This window comes from Tursiops truncatus, chromosome 11 (assembly GCF_011762595.2).
Source record: "Tursiops truncatus isolate mTurTru1 chromosome 11, mTurTru1.mat.Y, whole genome shotgun sequence".
NCBI classification, from domain to species: domain Eukaryota; kingdom Metazoa; phylum Chordata; class Mammalia; order Artiodactyla; family Delphinidae; genus Tursiops; species Tursiops truncatus.
The window spans coordinates 62234993-62255861 of record NC_047044.1 but is presented as its reverse complement, the minus strand read 5'-3'; the positions used below and the strand labels follow the sequence as shown (position 1 = coordinate 62255861).

Below are 20869 nucleotides of genomic sequence, written 5' to 3'. Positions count from 1 at the left end.
CAGAGCTCAGTAAAACTTTAATCCACTTGACTGTTGATGGGTGGGGCTGGGTTCCCTCCCTGTTGGTTGTTTGGCCTGAGGCAACCCAACACTGGAGCCTACCTGGGCTCTTTGGTGGGGCTAATGACAGACTCGGAGGGATCACGCCAAGGAGTACTATCCAGAACTTCTGCTGTAAGTGTCCTTGGCCCCACAGTGAGCCACAGCACCCCCCGCCACGCCACGCCTCTGCAGGAGACCCTCCAACACTAGCAGGTAGGTCTGGTTCAGTCTCCCCTGGGGTCACTACTCCTTCCCCTGGATCCCGTGTGCACACTACTTTGTCTGTGCCCTCCAAGAGTGGAGTCTATGTTTCCCCCAGTCCTCTCCCAGTCCTGCAATCAATTAATTCCCACTAGGCTTCAAAGTCTGATTCTCTACAAATTCCTCCTCCCGTTGCCAGACCCCCAGGTTGGGAAGCCTGACCTGGGGCTCAGAGCCTTCACTCCAGTGGGTGGACCTCTGTGTTATAAGTGTTCTCCAGTCTGTGAGTCACCCACCCAGCAGTTATGGGATTTGATTTTACTGTGATTGTGCCCCTCCTACTGTCTCATTGTGGCTTCTCCTTTGTATTTGGATGTGGGGTATCTTTTTTGGTGAGTTCCAGTGTCTTCCTGTCGATGATTGTCCAGCAGCTAGTTGTGATTCTGGTGTTCTCGCAAGAGGGAATGAGAGCACGTCCTTCTACTCTGCCATCTTGGTTCCCCTCTCGCTTGTCTTTAAGTTTGTTTCCTGGGCAAATGTCCAAGCAGTGACTGGGAGAATGACTCACTCTGGTCTCTGTGAAACTCTAACTTCTCTCTGTTTCTTCCTCTGTAACAGCCCCACCTCCATTTTTCTTTCCCCTCTCCCTCCCACATCCTACCTGGTCACGTGGGGATTCCTCCTGTCCCCTTAGGTGTCTGAGGTCCCCACCAGCACTTAGTAGGTGCCCTAGTTGTGAGGAGATGCGAACTCCATGTCCTTCTACTCTGCCATCTTGACTCCGTCCCCCAAAATAGACTTTAAATTTTTTAAAAGATTGCAAGAGACTGTAATAAAAAGATTCAATAGAGGAAGAAGATATAACAATTATAAAAATGTACACACCTAATAACATACCCTCCAAATATAAGAAGCAAAAATTAACAGACTTGAAGGGAGAAATAGATAGTTCTACAGCAATAAGGGGAGATTTCACTTTCAGTAATGGACAGAACAACTAGACAGAGATAAATTAGGAAATGGAGGACTTGAACAACCAATAAACCATCTAGATATAACAGATGTATACAGAATACTCCATCAAATAACAGAGTACAAGAAAAGGGACTTCCCTGGTGGTCTAGTGGTTAAGACTCCACACTCCCAATGCTGGGGACATGGGTTTGATCCCTGGTCAGGGAACTAAGAGCTCACATGCCTTACCATGTGGCCAAAAACAAACAAAAAAACCCAGAATACACAATTTTTTCAACTGCATGTGGGGCATTCTCCAGGATAGACCATTCTCCAGGATAGGCCACAAAATAAATCTCAATGTATTTAAAAATATATTATACAAAGTATCTTTTCCAACCACAGTGAGATGAAATTATAAATCAACCACAGAAGGAAAATTGGAAAATTCACAAATATGTGGAAATTAACACATTCTTAAACAAGTGAGTCAAAGATGAGATTACAAAGGAAATTAAAAAATTCTAAGAGATGAAAATGAAATCACAACATACAAAAACTTATGGGGGGAGGGCTTCCCTGGTGGTGCAGTGTTTAAGAATCCTTCTGCCAATGCAGGGGACACAGGGGACGCAGGTTCTTCCCCTGGTCTGGGAAGATTCCCACATGCTGCAGAGCAACTAAGCCTGTGCACCACAACTACTGAGCCTGAGCTCTAGAGCCCGTGAGCCACAACTACTGAAGCCTGCGTTCCTATAGCCCAAGCTCTGCAACAAGAGAAGGCACCACAGTGAGAAGCCCATGCACCAAAATGAAGGGTAGCCCCTGCTTGTCGCAACTAGAGAAAACCCTTGTGCAGCAACAAAGACCCAACGCAACCAAAAATAAATAAATTAATTAATTAATTTAAAAAAAAACTTATGGGGGGACTTCCATGGTGGTGCAGTGGTTAAGAATCCGCCTGCCAATGAAGGGGACACAGGTTCAATCCCTGGTCCAGGAAGATCCCACATGCTGCGGAGCCACTAAGCCTGTGCACCACAACTACTGAACCTGTGTGCTGCAACTACTGAAGCCCGTGTGCTCTAAGGCCCATATGCTGCAACTACTGAGCCCATGTGCTGCAACTACTGAAGCCCACATGCTCTAAGGCCCATATGCTGCAACTACTGAGCCCATGCGCTGCAACTACTGAAGCCCATGCGCCTAGATCCCGTGCTCTGCAACAAGAGAAGCCACTGCAATGAGAAGCCTGTGAACCGCTTGCAACAACTAGAGAAAGCCCTCGTGCAGCAACGAAGACCCAACGCAGCCAAAACAAAAAACAAAAAACTTATGGAATGTAGCAAAAGCAGTGCTAAGAGGGAAATTTACAGGAATAAACATGAAAAAAAGAAGGTCTCAAGTCAACAACCTAACTTTATACCTTGAATGAACTAGAGAAAGAAAAATTAACCCAAAGCTAGCAGAAAGAAGGATTAGAAAAATTAGAGCAGACTTAAAAAAAAAAAAAGAGTATAGGGACTTCCCTGGTGGTCCAGTGGTTAAGACTCCAAGCTTCCACTGAAGGGGGCACGGGATCAATCCCTGGTTAGGGAACGAAGATCCCACATGCCCCATGGCACAGTCCCAAATAAATAAATAAATAAATGAGTTTAGAGAATCAATACAGAAAATCAATGAAACAAAAAGTTGACTTTTCCCCCTAAGTCAACAAAATTGACAAGCCTTTAATTAGACTGACAAAAAAAGAGATTACTCAAATTACTTAAACCAGAAATCAATGTGGGGACATTACTACTGATTCTACAGAAATAAACAGGATTAACAAAAACACAAATTCGAAAAGATACATGCACCCCAATGTTCATAGCAGCATTATTTACAATAGCCAAGAGATGGACACAATCTAAGCATCCATCAACAGATGAATGGATAAAGATGAATGGATAAAGAAGATGTATATAGGGACTTCCCTGGTAGTCCAGTGGTTAAGACTCTGTGCTTCCATTGCAGGGGGTGTGGGTTTGATCCCTGGTCAGGGAACTAAGATCCCACATGCCACGTGGTGTGGCCAAAAAAAATAAAAAAGAAAAGAAAATGTACACATACACACATACACACACAATGGAATACTACTCAGCCATAAAAAAGAATGAAATTTTGCCATTTGCAACAACATGGATGGACCTAGAGGGTACTATGCTTAGTGAAATAAGTCAGACAGAGAAAAACAAATACTGTATGATATCACTTATATCTGGAATCTAAAAAATACAACAAACTAGTGAATATAACAAAAAAGAAGCAGATTCACAGATATAGAGAGCAAACTAGTGGTTACCCGTGGAGAGAGGGAAGGGGGGAGGGGCAGTATAGCAGTAGGGGAACAAGAGATACAAGCTATTAGGTATAAAAGAAGCTACAAGGATATATTGTACAACACAGGGAATATAGTCAATATTTTATAATAACTATAAATGGAGTATAACCTTTAAAAATTGTGAATCACGGAATGGGTGGGTGAATGGATGGGTGGATCGGTGGTGGATGGGTAGATGAATGAGTGGGTGGGTGGATGGATGGGTGGATAGCTGGTTGGGTGGGTGGAAGAAAAATTATGAATCACTATATTGTACACCCATAACATAAAATATTGTACATCAATTATACTTCAATTTTAAAAATTTTTAAAGAAAAAAGTAGGATTACAAGAGGGTACTATGAACGATTATATGCCACCAAATTGTTAACCTAGATGAAATGGAAAAATTCCTGAAAACACAAAACATATGAAAACTGAATAACAAAGAAATATAAAATCTGAATAGATACATAACTAGAACAGAGAACAAACCAGTAATAAAAAACCTCCCAACAAAGAAAAGTCCTAGACCAGGTGGCTTCACTGGTGAATTCTACCAAACTGGAGAGTTGGTATGTCCTGAGGTAGACCAGTAAAAGTGTATTGCTCGCCTTGCCCACTGAAAGAAAATTGCGTCTGGTGGTCCATATTGACAGGTATGGAGAAAGCCATTTGCCAGATCAGTAGCTGCATACCAGGTACCAGTGTGTGTGATAATTTGCTCAAGCAATGAAACCACATCTGGTACATCAGCTGCAATTGGAGTCACCACCTGATTAATTTTACAATAATCCACTGTCATTCTCAAAGGTCCATCTCTCTTCTGCACAGGCCAGATAGGCAAGTTGAATGAGGATGTGGTGGGAATTACCACTCCTGCATCTTTCCCTGATGGTGGCATTTACTTCTGCAATTCCTCTAGAAATGCAATATTGTTTTTGGTTCACTACTTTCCTAGGTAAAGGCAGCTCTAGTGGCTTCCACTTGGCATTTCCCACCACAATAGCCCTCACTCCACAGGTCAGGGAACTAGTGTGGGGATTCTGCCAGCTGCTGAGTATGTCTTTTCCTTTTACATATTCCAGAATTGGCAAAATAACCACAGGATGGGTTCAGGGACCCAGTGGGCCCACTGTGATATGGACCTGAGCTAAAACTGTTAATCACATGACTTCTATAAGTCCCTACTCTGACTGGTAGACCATAGATTACACTTTGGATCTCCTAGAATTAGTGTCAGTTCAGAGCCAGTAGTCCCCAAAAGGTCTGGTTATTTCCTTTTCTCCAATGCACAGTTATCCTGGTAAAAGGCCAGTTCTCTTCAGAGAAGGCTTGGAGAAGGATTAATAGTATAAAATTTTGACAGTGTCCTTCTGCAAGGAAACCCAACCTCCCCTTCATTCAAGGGGTTCTGGGTCTGTAAACTGGCTTAAGTCTGGGAATTGATTGAGGGGCCATGACTCTCTGTTGTTACGATTCAGGTTAGACTTTTGTTCACTTGACCTAGAAGTTTTCCACTTATACAGATCAGGTAAGAATTTAGTAGGTTCCTAACTATTTTACTTTTAGTAGGAATACCGTGATTGATTAGCCAATGCCATAGTTCTTCATAAGTCAGACTATTCTCATTGATGCTTTGACTCTGCTGTCCATTATGGTAACCATGCCCACTTGGCCTTTGATGGTTGACTGCCACCAGTTGGTCCTTGGCATCTCAGGATCCAATCACTCCCATTGTTTTTAGATTTCCCACTGTAAGGTCTGGTCTACAGAGAAGAGTGATAACAGAGTTCTCCAAGAATGCCAAGGCTCCTCTCGTACATCTGTTTCTCACAGTCATGATGAAAGGTATGTCTTCTGGACTCTCCCAGGTTGGATGAGCAGATCTTCAATGACAAATCCACTTTAACATTCCAATCTCTCTAAGCCTTTTAATTCTTTCCCCTACATTAGACAAGTCTGGCATGTCTAACTTATTCACTGTGAGTAACCTTTCGGTCCATGTTTCAGTCAACCAACCAAACTGTTAGAACCTTTTCTGATTCCCCAAGCTGAAATGTTAAATACTGAATCTCAGCTTAGTGAGTCTACATCAGGTGGCCTGATCCAACTTTATGTTCCTTCCACCATTATCCCACATCTTTAACATCCATTCCCACACATATTCCCTGGATTTCTGCCTGTAAAAATTAGAAAACTCAAGTAGTTCTTCTGGAGTCCAGTGTACCTCCTCATGAGTCACTCTTTGTAACTCACCTTTAGTGGCCTACTGGCATTTGAATCTAGTTATAGATCTAGAAACAAAGAAATACTGTGGGAGTGGTTCCTGAGGAAACTCAGCCTTGTCTTGCATGACAACTGCCTCAGGAGAGGTCAGTACAGTTTCCTCAGGCAATGCAGGGTTAATACTCTCAGACAGGGGTGGAGTGGCCATTCCCACTGGTGTTGGGTGAAGAGGCCACTCCCCTGGCAAAGAACACTCATCAGAATTTAGAGCTTTCAACACCCCAAGCTTTAACGAAGTCTTTCCACACATCCCCATTCCAACTTTCAGGATCCCATTCCTTTTCAGTCAATGCCCTGACTTTATAAATTTATTTATTTATATTTAGCTGCATTGGGTCTTCGTTGCTGTGTGCGGGCTTCTCATTGCAGTGGCTTCTCTTGTTGCAGAGCACGGGCTCTAGGCACGTGGGCTTCAGTAGTTGTGGCACGCGGGCTCAGCAGTTGTGGCACACAGGCTTTGTTGCTCCATGGCATGTGGGATCTTCCTGGACCAGGGCTCAAACCCGTGTCCCCTGCATTGGCAGGAGGATTCTTAACCACTGCGTCACCAGGGTAGTCCCAATGCCCTCACTTTAACATTAGCCACCCAGTGAGGCTGGGAGATCAACTTGTAATTCAGTTAGTCAGAGAATGAGATTCTTCGTTTAATTTTCATCAGTCTTAGCCTGGAGCTACAGGAGATTAAGGATCTCCTTTAAGGCACACACAGAAGCTTTCAGGTCATTTATGTGGCACTTGAGCTGGGAATCTGATTCCCTGAGCTCATCCTTTTCTTTCCCCACTTTGTTCAGTGACATTAGGAGCAACCAACCAATCTCATTATATTTGTTAATTTGCCAAAAATGTTTGAAAGTGTCATATACACAGTCACCCAGGTTCTTGCTTCTTATAAGCAGTGCATTAGGAATATCCAATGGTGACATTTTGCATATCTTAATTGCCAGATCATGCCAAGGATGGAGATAAACAGGATACTGGCTCTAAGTAGTTAAGGTGCATGTCAAAGGAATGATTTCAATGAGCCCAGATTCTTGCATCTTCTCAGTTAATGAATTTAGAGAAGTGTGAAATTCATTAACTTGAAATATCTGGTTTTCTTTAATTAACAATAATCTTTTTTGATGTTCCAGCTACCTGTTGTTGTTGGGTTTTTTTTTAATGCAAAACATCCTATATATCCTTGGTCCTCCCTTACCTCTTTGGAACAGTCCCTCACAGCTATCTGAGAGGCTGTCTCCTGGGCTTAAGTTTTCAGCAAGTGCACCAAATAAAACATAATTCTCAACTTTTAGGTTGTGCATTTTTTTTCAGTTGATATATATCTTTTTTTTCTCTTATAATGAATCAGCTCACATGATTGTGGAGGCTAAGAAGTCTCATGATCTCTACTTGGCAAGCTAGAGACCCAGGAGAGCCCAAGGTATAGTTCCAGTCTAAAAGCCAGCAGGTCCAAGACCCAAGAAGAGCTGATGTTTCAGTTCAAGCCTAAAGACTGAAAAGACTAAAGTCCCAGCCCAAGGCAGTCAGACAGGTGGAGTTCCCTTCTACTCAGACTTTTTTTGTTCTATTCAGGTCTTTAATTGGATAAGACCCACCCACATTAGGGAGGGCATTCTGCTTTACTCAGTCTACTGATTCAAGTGTCAATCTCATCCAGAAACATCTTCACAGACATACCCAGAATATCTGACTAAATGTCTGGGCTCCCTGTGGCCCAGTCAAGTTGACACATAAAATTGATTGGCACAACTATCAACAGAGTAAAAAGGCAATACACAGAATGGGAGAAAATATTTGCAAATCACATGTCTGATAAGTAATTAACATCCAGAATATATAAAGAATTCCTACAACTCAACAAGAACAAACCTAGTTCCAAAATGGGCAAAAGACTTGAATAGACATTTCTCCAAAGAATATATACACATGACAAGCAAGCACATGAAAAGATGCTCAACATCACTAATCATTTGGGAAATGCAAATCAAAATCACAGTGAGATACTTCAGACCCATTAGGATAGCTATTATGAGAAAAAAAGCCAAAACCTAGAAAATAACAAGTGTTGGTGAGAGTGTGAGGAAATTGGAACCCTTGTGCACTGCTGATAAGGATGTAAAATGGTGCAGCCATACGGAAAACAGTATGGCAGTTCCTTAAGAAATGAAAAATAAAATTATCATATGATCCAGCAATTCTACTCCTGGATATACAAAGAATTGACAGCAGGGACTTAAACAGATATTTGTACTCCTCTGTTCATAGCAGCATTATTCACAACAGCAGAGAGGTGGAAGCAACTTGCGTGTCCAATGATGAATGAGTGGATAAACAAAACGTGATATATACATACAATGGAATAATAGTTAGCCTTTAAAAGAAAGGAAATTCTAACAGATACTGCAATAGTGATGAACGCTGAGGACATGCTAAATGAAATAAACCAGGCACAAAAGGACAAATACTTTATGATTTCACTTAGATAAGGTATCTAGAGTAGGCAAATTCATAGAGACAGAAAGATGAATGGTTGTTGCCAGGGTTTGGGGGAAAAGGGGAATGGGTAGTTACTGTTTAACGGGTCAGTGTTTCTGTTTGCGGTGATGAAAAAGTTAGTTATGAAAAAGTTTAGTTAACAAAAATGTAGCTAATCGAATACAACGTAGTAAAAAGAATGCTACATCATGAGTAAATGGGATTTACTCTAAAAGTGTAAGGTTGGTTTAACATTCATAACATTAATGTAATTCACTATATTGCCAGATTCAAATAGGGGGAAAAAATCATGATTATCTCCTTAGATGCGGTAAAACCTTTTGATAAAACCCAATGCCTATTCCTGATTAAAAACTCACCAGGGGCTTCCCTGGTGGCGCAGTGGTTGAGAGTTCGCCTGCCGATGCAGGGGACACGCGTTTGTGCCCCGGTCCGGGAAGATCCCACGTGCCGCGGAGCGGCTGGGCCCGTGAGCCATGGCCGGTGAGCTTGCGCGTCCGGAGCCTGTGCTCCGCAACGGGAGAGGCCACAACAGTGAGAGGCCCGCGTACAGCAAAAAAAAAAAACTCACCAAACTAGGAAAAGAAGGAATTTCCCAACTTGATAAAGAGCCATAAAATATATACAGTTGTTTCATACTTAATGGTAGAAAACTGAATGCTTTCCGCTAAAGCCTAACATCAAGAAAAAAGCAAGGTTGTCTCATCACTTTTATTCAACTTGATATTGGAGGTCCTAGCCTAACCAATGAGTCAAGAACCAAGTTTAAGTGCACAGAGATATGAAAGGAGGAAATAAAACTGTCTCTATTAGTATATGATAGGATTGTCTATGTAGAAAATCCAAAGACTGTACAAAGAATATCTATGAGAACTAATAAATTAGGTTTCAGTATACAAGATCAATATACAAAAATTTATTGTATTTCTTTGTTAGTTGTGAACACTCGAGAATAGAAATTAAGGAACAATACTATTTACAATAATATAAAAAATATGAACTACTTGGGGATAAATCTGACAAAAGATATGCGAAGCACTTCTGAGAAAAATTAGACCTAAATAAATGGAGATATATGCTATATTCAAGGGTCAGAGACTCAATATTGTTAAGATTTCAATTCTCCCCAAATTGATCTACAAATTAAATACATTCCCAGTCAAAATACCAGTAGGCTTTTTTTTTTTCCCCAATAGTATTTGACAGACTGATTCTAAATATCCTATTGAAAAGCAAAGGGAGAAAGCAGTGTGGATAAAGACAGTTTTTATTTTTTTTAATAAATTTATTTATTTTTGGCTGCTTTGGGTCTTGCTGTGCGTGGGCTTTCCCTAGTTACAGCGAGCGGGGGCTACTCTTCATTGAAGTGCCCGGGCTTCTCACTGTGGTGGCTTCTTGTGTTGCGGAGCACGGGCTCTAGGTGTGCGGGCTTCAGTAGTTGTGGCATGTGAGCTCAGTAGTTGTGGCTCGCGGGCTGTAGAGCACAGGCTCGGTAGTTGTGGCACATGGGCTTAGTAGCTCCGTGGCATGTGGGATCTTACTGGACCGAGGCTCAAACCCATGTCCCCTGCATTGGCAGGTGGATTCTTAACCACTGTGCCATCAGGGAAGTCTCAAAGACAGGTTTCAGATTATGAGTGTTTGAGTCTTGAGAGAAAAGCCCAAGAAGAGGAAAAGGAAGTAAAAGGAAGATGAGAGAAGTTGGGCACAATTGAAAGAGAACAAAGTTTAGGAATTAAAACTACATGATTTCAAGAATTATTATGAAACCTCAGTAATCAAGATACTGTGGTATTGCGGGACTTCTCTGGCGGTACAGTGGTTAAGAATCTGTGGTGTACCCTGATACTAGCCGTGGTGTTTCAGTCCGGGTGATGTCATAATAGACCCATTGTGACGTTATCATTGACTCAAACATTTAAAGAGTGCTTACTATATGCAGAGAATTAGGCATTCTATATGCTGTGATGGTAGTGGGTGAAGGGGGGAGGGAGGGAAGGAAAGAATAAACAGGAACGCTAAAAGAAATAAAAAGAAACGCTAAAAGAAATTAAAGCCCTGCTTTAAATGAGCTTAAAATCTAGGTGTTAGAATTCAAGATCCAGTGTATCAAATGTAATTTCTGGTTCTTCTCTCCTCCTGAGGTTTCGCTTAAGAATGTTTAAGCTTGTAATGGAATAATTGTGTTACAACTTCCTCAGCTGCCCTTCAACTTTTCCTAGACTTGTAGTAACTTGGAAGATAGTATTTGCATGAAGATCACACTCTTTGCACTGCCTAGTGGCTCATTTTTTCAAGAAGCCTGACTGAAGAAGGCTTTGACGTTCTGTAGTTGGCTGGGAAATTGAAGGGAACGCTTAGAGGCTGCTTTCTAACTGAAAGAAGAGTACTTTGGGCAGCTCCTCTGATTGTAGAGGTGGTGAAAGGATTTAGGACACTAGAGCAATTAAAAGGACAGATGGTTTTGTTGGTTGTGTAGATTATTTTTTAATTTAAAAAAATGTGAAAAGTACAGAAAGAAATATAACAAATAGCCATGTGCCTACCACCCAGAATGAACAGATATTAACATTTTGTCATATTTGCTTCAGATATTTTTAAATAAAAGAAAGCATTAGAGATAAAGTTGAAGTCCCCTTTGGTGTTCTCCCCAGACTCCTTCCTTCCTGTTTTTCCCTCTTCAGAGGGCCATAACAAGCATGAATTTGATGTATTTGTGTCTAGTCTCTGTTTATATACTTTTATTGCAGGTGTATGTGTTCATAACTATGTAATATCATTTTGTATGTTTTAGATTTTATATAAATTGTGGATGTATAACAATTTCTCTATGAGAACTTCCTATGTTGAGTCCTTATTGTAACTTAGTCCTATGTTGAGTGCTTGTTGTAAACTTGTAAATTTAAACAATTTGTTTCAGTCCTTCAGAGAAAGGGATACAGGGGATCATAATGTAATTGTCTTTTAAAAATATTAATCAATATGTAAGAGCAAGTTAAATATTTTCCCTTCTAAGATCCTGTTGTCTAAATTACTCCCTCCCCTGTGTTCCCAAATCATTTTGTAAACTTTGTATTATAGCACTTATCTCATTGAGTGTAACTATTTATTATTTGTTTCTATCCACCAGTTGGTGAACCTCTCAAAACCAGATGCGGTACTTTAGGTTTCTTTATCTAACATTTGGCATATTCTTCCTCAGTACCTCCATGGAAACTGTCTAAAATTTGGATATTCATTATAGTTTAAAACTCCTCTCCTCATGGAAACTTTTCTAAGTCCCAGAATACTTTCATACTTTCTTTTATTGTTAGACTGCACCCTCCCCCCCAGTCATAAAATATCACTCCCTCCTTTCCTATAAATCACAATTAAGTCTATTTATTCAAGGAAGTTCATAATATTTTCTGAAAGGGCCACATTTTTTTTAAACATCTTTATTGGAGTATAATTGCTTTACAATGGTGTGTTAGTTTCTGCTTTACAACAAAATGAATCAGTTATATATATACATATATCCCCATATCTCTTCCCTCTTGCGTCTCCCTCCCTCCCACTCTCCCACTCCCACCCCTCCAGGCGGTCACAAAGCACCGAGCTGATCTCCCTGAGCTATGCCGCTGCTTCCCACTAGCTATCTACCTTACGTTTGGTACTGTATATATGTCCATGCCTCTCTCTCGCTTTATCACAGCTTACCCTTCCCCCTCCCCATATCCTCAAGTCCATTCTCTAGTAGGCCTGGGTCTTTATTCCTGTCTTACCCCTAGGCTCTTCATGACATTTTTTTTTCTTAAATTCCATATATATGTGTTAGCATATGGTATTTGTCTCTCTCTTTCTGACTTACTTCACTCTGTATGACAGACTCTAGGTCTATCCACCTCATTACAAATAGTTCAATTTCGTTTCTTTTTATGGCTGAGTAATATTCCATTGTATATATGTGCCACATCTTCTTTATCCATTCATCCGATGATGGACACTTAGGTTGTTTCCATCTCCGGGCTATTGTAAATAGAGCTGCAATGAACATTTTGGTACATGACTCGTTTTGAACTATGGGATTGCTGAGTCATATGGTAGTTCTATTTGTAGTTTTTTAAGGAATCTCCATACTGTTCTCCACAGTGGCTGTATCAATTTACATTCCCACCAACAGTTACATGTACCTGTCCAGTATTCCCAGCACCACTTATTGAAGAGGCTGTCCTTTCTCCACTGTACATTCCTGTGAAAGGGCCACATTTAAGGAGAATTATTTATTTATATAAATGTGAGGTTTCATTAAAATATCTATCATTACCCAGCATTTCTCAACATAATCAATTAATCTATTAAATTACTTTGTTGATAATAATACTATATTGTGAGATTCTTAAATAACTGTTAATTTCTCTTGATTTCTTTATATTGCTTACCCTAGTGGACATTCACAAAGCAGCCTACATACTTGTCAACAAAACTAATTTAGTATTATTGTGCTCTCTCTCTCCTTCATATTTTTTTATGCAGCATGGAATTCATCAGCAACTGGAAATGAAGGCTTTTTAAAGCAAATTTTAAAATCTCTTCAATCTGACAAGCATTTGTTGAGATACTACTATGTGGCTACCATTATACTAGACTGTGAAAAATATATGATAGGGACCTGTGAAGAAACTAAAAAACAACAAAAAAAAATTTAAGATAGAATATAATATTCAAGTGCTAACAAGGGACATGAAGAAGAGACCTGTGAGGAGCAGGGTCTTTGGGAGAATCTTATGGAGAGAGAAGATTGACTGACAAATGAAGGCATTTCAGATAGGCTTTTCAATGAGCCATGGCTTTGGAGGTGAGTGCAGAGTTTGTTATTTCAGGGAAAAAGTAAGGAGACTGGTTTAATTGAGATGAGGTAATGTTGAGTTTACTGCAGATCAGAGTAGGAGAGTATGGGACAGAAATATCAGCAATTCGAAGGGGAAATTAATTTGGCATCTAAATGAAAAATGAAGGGATTCATTTGAGGTTAAGGGAGATTACATAGGATCAGAATGGTAAGGTCTTGAAAGCAAATAATAACAGTTTGGTAAAAATGAAACTTTCAATTTAGGAAGATTTTTTGAAATAATAGAATAGAAAAAATCCATTGGAGAAGATCAAGACATGACTGTTTCAAACGATGAGTGTCAGAGCTAGGATATAGAAGTGGGACTGATAAGGGAGGGATAAATCCTAGTAAGTGTTGCTAAAGATAATAAGGATTTTGGATCATCTAACAGAAAATTATAAAGATAATTTAAAATTTTTTTTGTTGTATTTCATTTGAATTAATGGCAGAACATCAATGAAGAGGCTCTCCAGGCTAAGTACTACCAAATAGGATTATATTGAGCAGAGATGTGGGTACCTAATTCAAGGGAACTTGGGGCAAAGTGTGTTCTAGAGAGCTCCTTCAACTGTAAAATAGGGATAATAGTATTATTGCGTTGGATTGTTTAGATTAATTCACGTAAAATACTTAGAATAGTGCCAGGCATGTAGTAGGCCTTTAATGTACAGCAGTTGCTGTTAATGTATTTACTATTACTGCTGCTTTTTTCTCTTCTCTACTTTTTCCCTGAGAGCCGCCGCCTTTTCGGCAGGGGTGGTTGTTTTTCAGTACATTTTGCACAAGCTCGGCTTTTTATCAGATCTAGGTCTTGGGCCACGAGAACTGCGGAGTTATTATGTCCATGGTAACTATCCGTTTCGCCAGGGATAAAATGCGCCTGTAAAATTTTTACATACTCCCGTGGCACAGAATGGTGCCTTCCTCTGATCGCTTCCCCCGCCCCCCCCCCCCCCGGCCACATGATAGTACAGTCCATACTGCGGCTGGAAAAGGTAGCGCAAAAGTTGAGCGCGCCGAGGATTTTCTCTTCTCCCGGAAGCAATTGTTCTCTAGAGCCGGAAACAGTTGCTGTTTCAAGGGAGGTGGGACTGGGCGGGTCAGGCCGCAGCGGCTGACGGCGGGGGAGGAGCCGGGTCCGCTGCCGGGTGGAGGGGCCAGGCGAGTGTCCTTATCCTAGCTATTGGGGCTCCGGCCTGTAAGCCAGTTGGAGTCGCGTCGGCGAGAACGATTGGGCCGAGCGGAGAAAGTCATGTTGCTCTTCGTGGAGGTGAGTGGACTTGGGATTCTCGTCCTGCTCTGAGGAGAGCAGGAGTGTGAAGGCGCCGGCCGGTTCCAGCGCCATGTGACTTTCCAGGCCGTACACGGCGCGGAACCGGCAGATAGGCTGACACAGCACCTGGGCCGTGCAGGCCCGCGGCTCCGATTTGCGCGCTCGCAGCACTTTAGGAGGCTGTGAGAGGCGAGCGCCGTGGCGGGGGAGAACCGAAGGTGGAGTATCGAGGCTTCTCTGGTGCGGCGTGAGGATCGGAGGAAGGGGAAAGCGTCCCATATGGACCTTCTAGAGGAGGCGAGCGGGGGGGGGGGGAGGGGGGCGGGGAGGGCGGAGTCTGCGGAGAAAAGGGTAATCAGGTGGGCGCGTTCCGGGGTGAACCGAGGCCTCGCGCGGCCCTCTGGGAGCAGGCGAGCAACATGTGGGGCTGCGGAGGCAGGAAGGTGAAATTAGGTAGAAGTGTTTGGGAAAGAAAGTTTAAAGCTTCTGTTTAGCAACCCCCACCAAATTTTGTTTGGTCCCCGTCCCTAGATCTCTGGAACGTTCTGTGGGTGGCAAGCGAGTTATTGTGAACGGAGGAGAAGCCAATAGGGTTTGGCTATATAAAGTTAACTCAGGCAGCCGCTCTGTGGTGAGGAGCTGATTTTATGAACGGATAAGAGCCCTTTACAAGGAAAATTTCAAGAACGAGCGAAACCTAGTTCGGGGAAAGCCGGTTGTTTGGGTTTTTTTTAATTGTTATTTTAACAATAGAAATACTTTTATTACTTTAACTGGAACATCTGCTGTTGGCCTATTTTAGCTTTAAAACGTAGTGGTTTTACGAGGTTCAGTTTCTCTTATTTCTGTCTTTCTCTTGTGTGCAGTGAGCATCAGCTGACTGCCTGGCTAATGCTTTGAGTAGATTCCAGATCATATTGTTCTTGCATTGTGAAAACGTCAAACCAGCAAAGCTGCAACTTCGCAGCTTGGCACTTGTTAACTATGCCCACAAAAAGAATCTTTTCAATGAGGGAAGGAATTTACAGGTTGTATAATGGATCGGGAGCCAGTCTATGGCGGGTTTATTTCAGACGGACTTGGGGAGGGGGGAATCTTAATCTATAGTATTCCGGCATAAAGTAGACACATGCTTCTGCCTTTTTTTTTTTAATCTAACCGACAATATGTAGCTGATAAATTTGATATCTTTATATTGGGTTTTAAAGAGACAGCTACCTTATAGAGTATTCCAACCTTGGTAGTAAAGATTCCAAGTAAATCATGAAGAGATTTAAAATTATTGAATCCATTCTGTTGATCGTTTTTTATCCTCGTTGTTTTCCTTAGGCAGAGTAAGAAATCATATCTGATTTCAAGCAGTGCCAGTTCGTGTTAGGAGTGTTATGCCAAGCAAATGCTGCAGGTTTTAAGTGTGTATGTGTTTTGCCGGGCAAAGGACTGTGAAGTTGTAGTTGTATAAACATGAATTCCAGAATAAACTTTTGAGGTCCAAATTGATTGCTTTGGCTTTGTTAAAATGTGAACTTTAATAATAACTCCATTTATTGACCGTTTAAGCTAGATCCTCTCGTTTCTAAAACAACCTTTCAGTGTTCTATAGATGAGAAAACTGAGGTGGAGAGTTTAACTTAGTAAGACTAAAGTAGTGGAACTGGGATTTAGATACAGGTCATTCTGAAGCCAAATCATAGCTCTCACTAAAATGTTACATATAGTTAATATTTCCATTTTCTTTCTAAATCAGTATGTGGTTTTTAATTTTTCACATATAATGAGTTTTACTGAAAATTAACAATGGCATTAAATATTTGGGTCTAATTATATGGTATTAAAATCAATAAAATATAACATACTGGTCTTTCGGCATTTTGTTAACTAATATTCAATCCTTGTAACCTCACGATGTAGGAATTATTCTAAATGAGGGAACCAAAGTTCAGAAGTTTGATGTCTAAGGTCATTCAGGTGTAAATAATGTGGAGACTAAAGTCTGAAGTCTGGCTTCTAGAACATAAGTCACAGACTCCAAAACTTATTTTTGCACTTACTTTCCAATAAGCCAGGGGTTCTTAATCTGGGTCCCTAGATGGAATTGAGGAAGTCCGTGAACTTGGTTGAGGAAAAAAAAATTTGCCTGTTTATTTTCACTAGCTTCTAATTGAAATCTAGAATTGAAGAGAATTAAAAATTCTTGACATTTCAATGGATGCAACAAGAGAAGTGTTTTCATATCATATTACAGTTTTTGCAGATATCTTGAAATGTTTACGTGCATTGCTCCTTATTATATGTAAAAAAAAGTCTTGTTTAATGCACTTGTAAAGAAACATTTATTACTAAATTAGAAATTTTAAAATACTTTCATAACTATACTATAATTGATTTTTTATAGTCCTGTGTATTTCATATACTTAAAAACATTCTGAGAAGAGATTCATAGGTTAATTGGACTACTGAAGAGGTCCATGGCATGAGGGAGGTTAATAACCACTTTACTACCAACTAAGTTGCTTTGGTAAGACTTCTCTAATCTGGGATTGATGAGTCCTCTGCAGCTGTGTTCAAAATCTTTTATTTGTGTGCATTTTTCTGGAGAGACCCCAGCTTAACTAGTTTATAACTGGAATCAGTGGGATAGATAATAGTAATGATAATAATATAATAATAGTTGTGTTCTCATGAATTGTGCTCACTATTGATATGTCAGGCCTGTTAAGTCTTTTTGCATGTATACATTTATATACATCAACTCAAACCTATCTATGAGGTAAGTAGCATTATTATCGCCATTTTAGAGATAAAGAAACTAAGGCACAGAAAATTTAAGAAACTTGCCCAAGATCGTACAGCTAGTGAATATTGAAGGTGGAATTAGAACTCTAAATTGCAGTGTACTGCAATAGAAATCTATAGGCAGACTAGGAATCCTATTTTAGGTAATACTTAGATGTAACTTTTTAAAAACTTGATCTTGCAGACAAAGGGCTATACTGACTTCAGTAGTTTTATTGTCTTTATCTCACCTCTGTTCTGAAGGAGACACATACCGTGTCTGTCTCTCTGGGAAGAGGTAAAAACGTTTGGATAATATACCAAATTGTCAAACATGTTCCAACATAAATTCGGTTACAAAAAATTCTGAAAGTTTGAAACAGCAATTTGCTGTGTTCTTCTGGCTGCTAGAGAGTTATTTAAGTTTTTGAGCGCCAAGGAGGCAGTTTGCAATCTTTTCGTGTTTTTATGGTTTGCCAGTATTTTATTCATTTTTCAGATCATTTTCTCCCTCCAGTATTTCCAGCCAATTATGTCTGCTCTAGTTGTTTGGCAATGTTTTAATTGGATTTCTGTCTCTATTTGAGTTTTTCCCTAAAAATGAATACTTATAACTACTTATTTAGGTAGCAGTGACTTTTATGCACCCTAGGATGCATACTCTAACATAATTTTTAAAAATTATGGTAAAATACACATAACAAAATGTATCATCTTAACCATTTTTAATGTACAGTTCAGTGGTATTAAGTACATTTACATTGTTGTGCAACCATTGCCACCATCCATCTCCAGAAGCTTCATCTTGCAAAACTGAAGCTCTGTACACATTAAACAGTAAATCCCTCTTCCCCCAGATCTTATACAATTTTAAAAGTAATTTATCTGACTTCTAAAGTTTTCTGCTTTTTTTTTTTTTTTTTTGCCCGCACCGTGTGGCATGTGGGATGTGGGATCTTAGTTCCCTGACCAGGGATCAAACCCGTGTCCCCTGCATTGGGAGCGCGGAGTCTTATCCGCTGGACCACCAGGGAAGTCCCTAAAGTTTTCTGCTTTTTTAGGTGATAACGTTTTAAATTTTAGGTTAGCTTTAGAATCTGAAGTAAGCGAGATATTTGCCTAGATAATTTTTCATTGATTTTATATTTCAGTAATCATGGGAAGTATTGTGCCTTTTACCTCAAGTATAGTACTCAGTTTTTTCCCATTAGCTTAAATAATCACATATTTATAAAAAGTTATTAGATATGACTTAGTTGAAATGACTTTTCAAAAATGACTGAAAAGAAGAAAGTGCCTTAACGAATTGTGAAATTATTGCCAAGAAGAATTATAAATAAGTGAATAGCTGAGTGATTTTTGAACAATTTGATTTTGGAATATTTATTGGAGCTGGATACAGAGTTTTAAAATGGATAAACATTTTCAAAGAAATATTTTCAAATATAATGGGCTGAAAATGAAGTAGAAATTATTTTCAAAGTGTGAAAAGTGGAATAAAATGCTCAGAAGTGAATATAAAGATGTAAAAGTACCTCATGGTGCTTCAAATTACAGTATGTGAAAAACCAGTAACTAGAAATATTGATATTCAACTATTTTCTATCAATTCAGGCTGTCTGTCAGCTCCATATTACTTGTCAGCTAATGGAAGTGATCTTTAGTACTAGACATGAACATTTGAAATCTGTAATTTTGGTCTCTCCCTAAGAGCTTAAAAAAAGATTTAGGCCCTGTAGGTAGAGATGGGGTCCGTGTCTGTATTGCAGAGGAGTGGACAGTAGAGGAAGTTAGGAAACGAATGCAGCTATCATTGTGAAGTCTTAAAAAAATTTTTTTAAACTTCCACTTCGAATATCCTTAAGTGAAAATAGAAAGTGACTCTTTAGCTCTGATAGTGCTTGTAGGATTTTAATTTATTGTTCCTATAGTCTGTGTTTTGCTTAAGTTGTGTTTTCTTTAAAGTTCAATTCTTGAGGGAGGTTTCCAGTCTTGAAAACATTGTAAACTTTTGTGTTTTGCACTATGTTTTCTGTAAGGGTTTTGGAATCCTGGGTTCAAATGTTAGCTATGACCCGAGGCAAGTGACAACTTTTTTTGATCCTCAACTTCTTATCTGTAATTTGAGAATGATTCTTCTGACAGTTTAGGTTGTGTTCATGGTGGGTTTTTTTGTTTTCTTTTTTGTTTTGTTTGGCTGTGTTGGGTCTTTGTTGCTGCACGCGGGCTTTCTCTAGTGGCGGCCAGCCAGGGCTACTCTTCGTTGCAGTGCACAGGCTTCTCATTGCGGTGGCTTCTCTAGTTGTGGAGCACAGGCTCTAGGTGCGTGGGCTTCAGTAGTTGTGGCTCATGGGCTCTGGAGCACAGGCTCGGTAGTTGCGGCGCACGGGCTTAGTTGCTCCGCGGCATGTGGGATCTTCCCGGGATAGGGATTGAACCTGTGTCCCCTGCATTGGCAGGCAGATTCTCAACCACTGCACCACCAGGGAAGGAAGCCCTGTGTTCATGGTGCTTATGTATTAAGCCTTGTTTGTAATACAGTCTAGGTAAAGGCTTGACAGACACTATCATGTGATCATCACAGCAAGTATTTCTGGGAAATTTATTAAAACTACATGATAGTAGCACTATTAATTGCAAAAGCTACTGTGAGATAGCACTGATTTAAGAGACGTATAACTTTGAGTTTGAATCCCAGCATTGTTATTGATTTGCTGTAAGCCAAACAGGTTAATTACCTTACTTTAAATTTTTTATAGTTTGAGCATATTATCAATTGGGCAAATAAAGCTTTTTAAATGAGAATGAAGCTTGCGGACTGTTAAAATTTAGACTCATTTATATGCAAGATTTAAAGAAATACAAATGATAAAGTGCAAATCGGCACTTTATATTTGCTCTTGTGGAAAAAAATATTTTTTCTAATGTATAAGTGTAAGTAAATGTAAGGAAAAGAAACTTGAATATCACATACTCATGTTTCCTCTCGTCTGTTGCCTTGTCTGGACATTTGAACCAATCTTTAGTTCAGAAAATATCTCTGTATTTATAAACGACTGGCTCTAAATTAAAGACAGAGGAGTACTTTAGATGAATATTACTAGGAGTATGGTATGAACATAGGCATAGAGCCAAGGATGAGGAATTAAGTTTTGTTTGATTTATATATTATTGAGGGAAGAGAAAAGCATTTTCTCTGTCAGGGCAGAAAAGTCAGGAGTAATCCAGGGTTTGTATAGTACATAGTTGGCCAGTATTTCATACCACTAGGTAGTGCAAACTACAAAATGGGTAGAGTGACCATACCTCCCATTTTGTCCTGGACAGTCATAGTGTACACCTGTTTTCTGGAACAGATGTCGCACCCCATTTTATTCTCAAAAATGTCCTGGTTTGTATGATAATTTTTCAGAGGAGATCAGAGATTTACTGTGTGCTTTTTGGCTGGTTGTTGTTTTTCCATATCATTAACAAGGGAAGATAGTGTACTAAATTGGTACTAAAGTATTTGTTGTTGAATTGGCTATGGGAAATGTAAATTTATAGGATTTACAAAAATTTGCAGTTGAGCAAGCCAAGGGAAATAGGGTTATTCTATCGTTTT

The 20869-nt window shown here is 39.9% G+C and overlaps 1 protein-coding gene across 6 annotated transcripts in view; it reads left to right on the top strand.

The window, feature by feature from the left end:
- Positions 1-12980: 12980 nt before the first annotated feature.
- Positions 12981-20869, top strand: part of LARP4 (La ribonucleoprotein 4) — a 66718-nt gene continuing 58829 nt past the window's right edge. For 3 of the 6 annotated variants that reach the window (XM_073788687.1, XM_073788685.1, XM_019934452.3), the window contains exon 1: positions 14332-14487. In XM_073788687.1, coding sequence (XP_073644788.1) covers positions 14470-14487 — 18 coding nt within the window. In that variant the 5' untranslated portion in view covers positions 14332-14469. Of the gene's footprint in view, positions 13182-14331; positions 14488-20869 lie in introns of those variants that run through there. The other 3 variants (XM_073788684.1, XM_019934454.3, XM_019934457.3) reach the window with 3 other exon arrangements.